The sequence below is a fragment of the Sceloporus undulatus genome, chromosome 1, assembly GCF_019175285.1.
Source record: "Sceloporus undulatus isolate JIND9_A2432 ecotype Alabama chromosome 1, SceUnd_v1.1, whole genome shotgun sequence".
Taxonomy (NCBI): Eukaryota; Metazoa; Chordata; class Lepidosauria; order Squamata; family Phrynosomatidae; genus Sceloporus; species Sceloporus undulatus.
The window spans coordinates 366,637,809-366,647,948 of record NC_056522.1 but is presented as its reverse complement, the minus strand read 5'-3'; the positions used below and the strand labels follow the sequence as shown (position 1 = coordinate 366,647,948).

At 39.0% G+C, this 10,140-nt stretch overlaps 1 protein-coding gene across 1 annotated transcript in view; it reads left to right on the top strand.

Annotated features, from left to right (window-relative positions):
- PLD4 (phospholipase D family member 4) overlaps positions 1-10,140 on the top strand; it is a 21,254-nt gene extending 11,114 nt beyond the window's left edge. The window contains exons 7-10 of the mRNA XM_042446728.1: positions 312-451; positions 1,432-1,597; positions 7,639-7,735; positions 9,378-10,140. Coding sequence (XP_042302662.1) covers positions 312-451; positions 1,432-1,597; positions 7,639-7,735; positions 9,378-9,604 — 630 coding nt within the window. The 3' untranslated portion in view covers positions 9,605-10,140. The remainder of the gene's footprint in view (positions 1-311; positions 452-1,431; positions 1,598-7,638; positions 7,736-9,377) is intronic.

Genomic DNA, 10,140 nt, shown 5'->3' with positions numbered 1-10,140 from the left:
GAATGTAAACGTGAAGTGGAGTAAATTGAAATGGACAGATTTGATTGCAGTTTGAATAGTGTGAACATCTATTCGGCCCTAAATCGCTTCATCGATTCGACTCAAAAATTGGTTTATTATGTAATGTGGATGAGGCCCATGAAAAACAAATGTCTTTTATAATTTGAGGGAGCCCAAAACAGCAAGCATTAACCTAAAACAAGCCTTCTTGCACCTGGGACTTACGTGTGTGTGTATGTGTGTGTGTGCTATTGAACGGACTTGAGATAAATAGATGATGGTGTAGTAATTATAGTTTTCCTTTGCTTTAGGCTTCTCCACCTTCATTTTGCCCAGGGGGTCGTACCTTTGACCTTGTAGCAGTTCTTGATGTTATCTATGAGGCAGAAGAGTATGTATATGTCTCCATGATGGAGTATTTTCCTACAAGCCGCTTCAGGCATCCACCAAGGTATCAGATTTAATCAGAATGTGTACTTATTCAGCTAAATACCATTTGATTTTGTGGTCTCAGCAACAAGCAAACCATATGAATTATATGGACTTACTTTTTATTGAGAAGGTGTTCTCTTGTGCCCTCACCAGCTTTACTTGTGATGAAACACAGAGAAAGCTCTATCACAAAGATCTTAAAATCTGAGCAGGGCAAGTTCTCTAATATCCCAGATCAGCCAGTTCTCTAATGCTCCTGCAACAATAGCAAAATCCTGATTGACCAGAAGATGCCTTTTATATAGAAGAGTAGGGTTATGTGTGTATGTCATGGGCTGCTCCCAGTGAATGGTCTGAAGTTAGATGATGGTGTTACCAAATATTAACCAGCAAAGGCTGAGAAATTTGTTTCTGGGTGTTTTTTAAAAAAATTAATTTGAGAGAAACTGACCCTGACAGACTGGATCATCCAGACCCAAGATTCAAACTCTGTACATTCAACCCTGTATTTGTGGGGTTAAATTAGATTTGCCAGCTCTTTCCCCCCCCTTTTCTTTAATGCTTTTAACTTTAATGCTTACAAGGTACAACATATTTCTTTATACAGTGTGTACTGTACATACTTTGTACAGTATGTACTGAATTTGGTTGGCGCAGATGGGGGTATATTTTTTTATCAGTTTATACGTATTTGAAGAATATACCAACATTTCCATCATATTTGGAGAATTTGATTTTTTTTAGTGAACATGAGAGAAAGTGAGATTTCCCCATCCCTTGTGAAGACTTATTAAGTCTTAATGGCCTAAACTACAAACTAGGATATCAATGCAGTTAAACAGAGATACATAGATGGTATCAGTAAGCAGGCAAAAGGATACCATCTTTCATTTGAACATTCCCCCCATGTTTGTTTCAGACAGAACTGAGAGCCAAAAGTAGAGTCATAACTGTGCATACAGACTTTCCATTGCTAACATCACAGTGGTGCTTTTGCAGATACTGGCCACCCATCGACAATGCTCTAAAAGATGTGGCACTTTGCTGTAATATACGAATACGGCTTTTGGTCAGCTGCTGGATCCATACTGATTCTTCCATGTTTCACTACCTGAAGTCACTGAGTGTCCTCAACAATCCGAGTGCCAACATCACAATAGAAGTGGTAAAGCAAATATATGTTTGGGGCTTTAGTGGGTGTTTTTTTAAAGACGGTCACATGCCACCCCCCTGTTATAGAGAGGAGAGTAAGTAAAAAGGAGCTAGAGAGAATCCAAGGCTTTTTGTGAATCATATATCTATGTGCCATGTGAAAATGTGACAATTCTCTTACACCATCTACACTGTACACATCTTTTCCACAACTTTTAATGCAAGTTTTAAAAAACATACATTCAATTTAAAATGGTTTCTTTTGCTTTCTGTCCCACCTATAAATGTACTGGACAAGCACACAAGATGCTTGAAGTCATTTTTGGTATATGTGTGGAAATACAACAAGGAAGGCAGAAGGGAGTAGGAGAAATCCTATTGTAATGTTGTGAAGAATGCTCCGTCAAGTTTCTCAAACAGATAAATACATTTTATTCAAAAGACAGTATCTTCTGGAATGCTGCAGCTTCAGAATACTCACACACAAAGTCAGTCTCTTTCCAAACAACTCCCACCACTCCCAAGATCACATAATGATTTATAGGAACACAATAACACAGAACAGGTGAATGAAGAGAGAGGATGGAAGACTTAAAGAAACATACAACATATATCACATCCCTCTTCTTTCAGAAAAAGAAGAATTACCATTACAATATTAGGATCATTAAAAATTCATAAGAATTATACATTAATAATAAAATTGCAATCTTCACAACATCATAAAAAAAGAAATTTCACTCATGATGGTACATATCTCTCAGGTAAGAATACCTTTCTCCCATAGGATGTTACATGTATGGGGGACCTTCCTTTTATCTGGGAAACACTTGTACCTTGACAATTATCTTGGTCACCTTGGTAAACATTCTGACTCACTTCCACGTGACTATCGGCAACCCTTCCCCGACGTCGCAATTTACGCCTATTGCGTCTATACTTATGTCCATCCTCAGTCGCAACCCAATATGTTCGGGGCTGCCTACACTTTTCTACGACAGTTGCAGCAGACCACCCTTCCTTCTCTTCAACCCATACATGATCTCCTTCTTGCAGAGGCTTAAGGGACTTTGCAGTTTGATCATAATAATATTTCTGTTTCTCCTGAGCTCTTTTGAGACAATCTCCTACACCACTAGGGACTTCTGGAGATAACACATCCTTAGTTACTGGAAGTTTAGTCCTTAATACTCTGTTCATCAGCATTTGTGCTGGTGAATATAACATTCCAGTCACAGGAGTGTTTCGATATTCTAATAGTGCCAAGTATGGATCTCTTTTTGAGTCTTCTGCCTTCTTAATCAGTTGTTTAATAGACTGTATCGTTCTTTCTGCCATTCCATTAGACTGGGGGTATCCTGGACTACTAAAACCCTGCTGAAAACCCCATTCCCGAGCAAACTGTTGAAACTCACGGCTAGCGAAAGGCATATTATCACTCATTACAATTTTAGGAATGCCATGTCTCGCAAATATAGCTTTTAATCTTGATATTACTGTCCGTGCTGTCTTATCTGGAATGCTTACAACTTCTGGATATTTTGAATAATAATCCACCACCAGAAGAAATGCACACGATTTATGCTCAAAAATATCCATACCCACTTTTTCCCAAGGTAGCTCAGGTATCTCATGAGGTATAAGTGGTTCTTTTTGATTCCTTGATGCATAATATGCACAAACAGAACAATTCCCAATATATACTTCAATATCCTTGCCCATACCAGGCCAATACATAAGGCCTTTTGCTCTTGCTCTAGTCCTCTGAATACCTTGATGGGATTCATGCAACTGAGATAGCATTTCTTGCCTTTGGGCAAATGGAATAACAACCCTTTCTCCTTCATAGAGAATACCCTCTTCATATCGGAGGGAATCTCTCACTGACCAGAATGGCTTCGCTGTTGAGGGTACCTCTCTGTAATATTGTGGCCAGCCCTGTGTTGTAAAAGTGGCCACTACCTGAAGCTGTTCATCCTTTGCAGTTGCCTCCTTTATAGCTGCAACCCCTGCTGGATGCATTGCTATCGTACTCAACTCATGTATCACTCTTTCCCCCTCTACTTGTTGTTCATCATTGCTAGGAGGATCTACGGTAGCCCTGGACAATGTGTCAGCTAAATACATATACTTCCCTGGAGTATACACTACGTTAAGTTGGTACCTTTGAAGTTGTAATAACATACGCTGTAAACGAGCAGGAGCACCACCAATTGGCTTTTTGAAAATTACTTCTAGTGGTTTATGATCAGACTGAACTAATACTTCCTTACCAAAGACATATTGATGGAATTTCTTCATTGCATACAACACAGCTAACAATTCCTTCTCTATTTGAGCATAATTTTGTTCTGCCTGACTAAGAGATCTGGATGCATAAAATACTGGCTTATCATCTTGCATCAAACAAGCACCTAATCCATTTTTTGACGCATCGGCTTGAACAATTACTGGCTTTTCAACATCAAAATACTGAAGCACTGGTGCCTGACATAGTTGTTGTTTGACCCTTTCAAATGCAGCCTGTTGTTCAGGCATCCACTGAAACATTACATTCTTCTTCAGTAATGCCCTTAAAGGTGCTGTAAGCTCTGACTCTTGTGGAATAAATTTTGCCAAATATTGAACAATCCCTAAAAATCTAAGAACACCCTGTCTATCTTGCGGAGGGGGCATTTCTCGAATTGCTTTTATCTTTTCATCATCAGCCTTAACACCTTCAGCTGTCACTATATGTCCCATGTATTTCACAGAATCAATTTTAAACTGAATCTTTTCCTTGTTGAACCTGATGTTTTTGGCCCTTGCTGTCTCCATTACCTGCTGTAAAATCTGATCATGTTCCTCAGAAGTTTTTCCTGCTATTATCATATCATCAGCAATCATATACACTCCTTTTATATGCCCAAAAGTTTCTTCATTCTTTTGCTGGAATACCTCGCTAGAAGACTTAAGCCCAAATGGCAGACGATTAAAACAATATCTTCCCCATGGTGTATTGAATGTACACAAACGGGCTGAGGCTTCATCTAACTTCACCTGCCAATAACCATCTTTTTCATCTATGATGGTAAAAAATCTCATTCCCGCTAACCTAGCTAATACCTCCTCTATTGTAGGAATAGTATAATGTTGCCTACAAACTGCTTTATTTAAATCACGAGGATCAAGGCATATACGTAAATTTCCATTTTTCTTTTCTGTCACAACCAAACTGTTCACCCAGTCTGTGGGACCTTCAACTCTAGACACCACTCCTGTTGCTTGCATTTGACTTAGAGCCTCCTTTAACCTATCCAAGATTGCAATAGGTATCTTTCTACAGCCATGTATCACAGGAGGGACAGTTTGATCAATGTGTATATGATGAGGACCTTCAAATTCCCCAAGTCCATCAAAAACATCTGAATATGCTGTAACTAATTGTTCACATGATGTAAAATTGACCGGGCCTATATCATCAACCCGACGCACTAAATTTAAAGTCTCACACGCCACCCTGCCCAACAATGGAAGTGTTGACTTATCTGTTACATAAAACAACAAATTGGCTTTTCCATTTTTAGTGCGCCCTTCCAGGACAATTGTACCAAGAGGCTTTATCTGAGCTCCGCCATAAGCTACAAGAACTACTTCACTTTTAACTAATTTGTTTTTTCCTGGCAGAGCATTTAGTATTTTTGATGGCAAAACATTTGCCTCAGCCCCTGTATCTAGTTTAAACTTTACTGCAAACCCTTTCAAGGTTACATCTGCATACCATCCTGGGGTTTGATTTGCCAGCACAGGTTCAGAAATATCATGAGATAGAAGTCCTATAAATAAAGTTTGTATGTCCAAATTATGAACTTGATGTCCTTCTTGTCTTCCACTCTCATTTGTCCTCATAAGCCTACACAGCTTAGCAAAATGATTTTTCTTTCCACACTTATGACATAGTTTCCCAAATGCAGGACACTTGTATGGTCTATGTTCAGTTCCACATCTTCCGCATAATATACATCCAACAGGAGCCTGTTTCTTATCAGAGGCAAACTTTTTATGTCCAAGAGTTTGAACTGGTATTTCTTCAAAATCTTGATGTGTTCCACACACTTCCTGTTGTTGTTTGCCAGAACATACCGTAGTCTGCAACCGAGCTGTGGTCACTTCAGCCAAACGGCACAATTCCAATGCCTTCTCTAACGTAAGGTCAGACTGCTTTAAAAGGCTTTCCTTCATCTGCTCCGGTGCACTGAAAACAATTTTGTCTCTTATCATCTCTTTTGTCACAGAACCAAAATCACAGTTTTTTGCTTTGCCTCGTATGTCTGTGACAAAAGTATCAACAGAATCTTCGCTTTTCCATGAGCAACTCCAAAACAAATAACGCTCAAATATAACATTTGTCCGAGGAGTGAAATAGTCTCTAAAGTTCTTAAGTACTTCATCAACATCTTTTGGTTCCGTATCAGAAAAAACAAACGTATTATAGACTTCAACAGCATCCTGGCCAACACAACTCAGGAGTATAGCTATTTGTCTTGCCCTTGAATATTTATCTGCTCCAACTGCTGTAAGATAATTTTGAAAGGCTTGTTCCCACTGCTTCCAACTCACCGCCAAATTACCCTGCAAAACCAGGGGAGGTGGAGGTCGAATAAAGTCCATACTTCTGACACCATGTAATGTTGTGAAGAATGCTCCGTCAAGTTTCTCAAACAGATAAATACATTTTATTCAAAAGACAGTATCTTCTGGAATGCTGGAGCTTCAGAATACTCACACACAAAGTCAGTCTCTTTCCAAACAACTCCCACCACTCCCAAGATCACATAATGATTTATAGGAACACAATAACACAGAACAGGTGAATGAAGAGAGAGGATGGAAGACTTAAAGAAACATACAACATATATCACACCTATTACTGGTTTTGAAAACCACAGAAGGAAAGGAGCTGAAATTCAATTTAGGTTTCCTGTAAAAACCATATTTGCCTGTTACCTTCCCACCGAAGTGGTACCTATTTATCTACATTCATTTGTATGCTTTCAAACTGCTAGGTTGGCAGAAGCTGAGACTAGTGACGGGAACTCACTCCATCATGTGATGCTTGGGCCTCGAACTGCCAACCTTCTGATCTTATGATCATCACAATTGGCATCGTAACCACTAAGAAACTACAGCCTTGAAGATACAGAGAATGAAATCAGAGAACACATTTTGCTATCTGAGGCAAAACAGTAAAAGTCATCTCTGTTCCCAGCAAGTCAACTACAAAACCCAGACAAATTATTTTGGGTAAATGAAGTGGAAAATCCCATAAGTGCCTCCCTGGTAATAACAATACAACAGTAATTCAGAGATATAGCCATGGAATATCAGTATGCGAAGGTGCTAGAAGATCCCTTTGAATATAACAAGAACTTAGTAAATAACTAACAAATTGCTGCCCTTTCCTGATCCAAAAGCTGTCTGAAGAGGCCTGATAATAGGGCTGGGTTTAAACTGATATTGGAGAGCACTGAATCCACTTAATAAGCTGATTGAATGAATCTGTACAATTTACTGTTTGGCTGCACATAGCAATCTGATCTGTAGTAAAAACCTTCCATATTACTTGGCAAGATAACTACCTCATTTGGCCAGTTGGTAAATGTTCATACTGTGTTGATGCTATAGGCAAAATTGCCTGTACTGAGAAGAACTTGGTTGAAGCTTGAAACTTTCCAGGTGGCCTGAGGCAAGCTACCATTCTTGCAGCTTGGACCTTGCATCTGCAACAGGGGAATAATCACACTGACTTGCCTTTAGAGTTGTAGCAATTCTGAGATGACGTAGGTTCAAAAAGCACCATTCATTGCTAAGTGCTGTCATTCTTTCTAGTTGTACATTCTCTTTTCTGGCTAATGGAACAGAAAAGTCCAGACCATTTCCAAGGTTATCAGTCTAGTGTAACCTAGCCATAAGCTATTCTATTGTAGTCTATTATTTGGAAATGCAAACAATTTGTGCAGTTTTATACAATCATAAAAAGGTTTCATCAGTCTTCATTTTTTTATTTCTTATCAGAAAATCTTCATTGTTCCAATTGGAAATCATAGCAACATTCCTTTTGCAAGGCTGAATCACAACAAATACATGGTTACTGAGAAGGCAGCCTATGTTGGTAAGTGCTATGGCTTGGAGTGAAGTTTATATGTGGACACGGACACCTTGCTAAGTATTTGTTACAGCTTGGGTTACATCTGCTGCTTTTCTGGTGCCTTTGTTCCCAGATCCTAGAAAGTTACTTTTTAAAATAATAAACAAAGTGGTTATTATCATTATTATTTTTTACCCATTTTTAAGAAGCAACAGATCTTTATATCCCTGTTGTTTATGTGTAACTAAAAGAATTACTTTTAGTTCATTTAAAAACCACATATATCTCTTTGCTGCAGAACACTGGCTTATGATACCAAACAGTCTCCTTCCATTCACCTCATTGTTGTATCGATACCCACAACAAAGCAAGAGGCACAACATGAACTAGCATTTGACCCTCTGCTATGCCTCTGCTATTATTATGTAAGGCCACAGCTCCATAATAGTAAAAGTACCTTGGATCAAACATGGATTGGAATGGGGACTGCAGTCAAGAAATCAGAAGAAGACTAGGAATTGGGTGGGAGGAGGGTGATATGAAAGAACTAGAAAAGATCCTAAAAAGTAAAGATATTCATAGTTTTTTGTGGGTTCTCTGAAGATGCCAGCCACAGATGCTGGCGAAACGTCAGGAAGAAAATCTCCTAGAACATGGCCACATAGCCCGAAAAACCCACAAAAAACTATGGATGCCGACCATGAAAGCCTTTGACTTTACAAAGTTGTCACATATTAACCTAAGTTACATTAACTTACAATGATAATGTAACTTAGGTATACCTTAGTTACTGCAAAAAAGACACTGTAGTTGTGATTCCCAAATGTTGGTTCGCTAGGTCTTTTCGACTTCAGTGCCCAGAAGTTCCAGTTATCATGGCAAATGGTCAGGATTTTTGGGAGCTGAATTCCAAAATGCCTGGAGGACCAAAGTTTGGGAATCACTGATTGATGAAAGGTTTGGGGCATTTAAGCAGGCTTCCAGCTAGCCTTCTAAAGCTTTTGCTAGGAGCAGCAAGCAAGACTTGCCTCCATAGTGCAAACTGCATTTCTCAGATGGGAACACCAAATGCATTAACCAATGAGCTTGTGGCAGGAGCTGAGGCCTACTCTGCCTCCACTGCACATCAGAGAAGCTGCCTCAAATTTTCAAAAAGCTTTAGAAGGATCCTTCTGTTGTGCCTAGGAAAAAGCTTTAGAAGGCTCTTCCCATGTGCCTCAAGCCCATTGCCTAATGTGTTTGCTGTTTCTGGATGAAGTCTGGCCAGCACGTCAGTCACTAAAAATACACAAGTTGTGAGTCAAGTCGAATTAGTATGTCATTTATTGCCGAGCCAAGCCTAAATTGAGTAATTGAAGTGACTTGAGTCTGAGTCAATTGACTCAAATCAACCTCACTGGGAGCCCCTGAGGATGAAGGACGCTCAAAACAACCGATGGGTTTAAAGGAAAAAAAAATCTCAATGATTATTATCAGATACCAAAATAGCCATGTAGGCTGGAGGATTCTGGCAATTATAGTCATAGAATTATTCTTTTCCAAGGTCCACCATGAGTACTTGCCATAATGGAGAACATTGGGCTTTGCATGGTGTGGGTGAGTGGGAGGGTGCTGACTGGCAAATTGTATTTTTATATTCATATTCTGTGTTTTGTAAACTCTCCAGGGACTTCTAATTGGGCAGAAGAATACTTCACCACCACTGCGGGTGTGGGACTGATTGCCAGACAGTCTTCAATAAATCCTGCAAGGAAGACTCCAACAATACAGGAACAACTGACATTTCTTTTTGAGCGAGATTGGAATTCCAGATATGCAATAAATATGGAGGACTTGCCTGGGCAGAAAGACTGTACTTGGAAAGATACCTTTACAAGTTTTTTTAAAAACTAGATTATTTTTGTTGCTAATTTTTGTCTTTGCTACTACAGTCGCCTCACTGTTTTCACAGACTTTGAGTCCATGTCCCTCGCCCATTCAAGCCTCCTTAATGCTGCAGATGGTTTTGGAGAAGCTACTGTAGCCTCTTTACTGTTCAAAGCATAGCTTTGGTTTTCCCATGTGCTCTTAAAAGCAGCACTTGATAAAATGTTAAAAAGTGATCTGGGAAAAGCTGTTTTCCCCTCTGTTCAATGCAGAACTGGGGTTTAATGCAGAATTTTGTGGTTTTATTGTGGTTTTAATGTTTGTAATTTTATATTGTTTTTAGCTGACGTTTTAATTGTTTTATGGTACTATGTTTTTAGAATTGTTATTGTGAGCCACTTTGGGTCCCTCCGGGGAGAAAGGTGGGTTAGAAATAAAATAAAACAAAATAAACTTAATTTCCAACATGAGAAATACATTTGCTAGACTTGATAATTATTATTTAAATTATCTGTTCTGAGCAGCAGTGGCTAATGTTTAATTTATTGTGCTTAAAAACATGA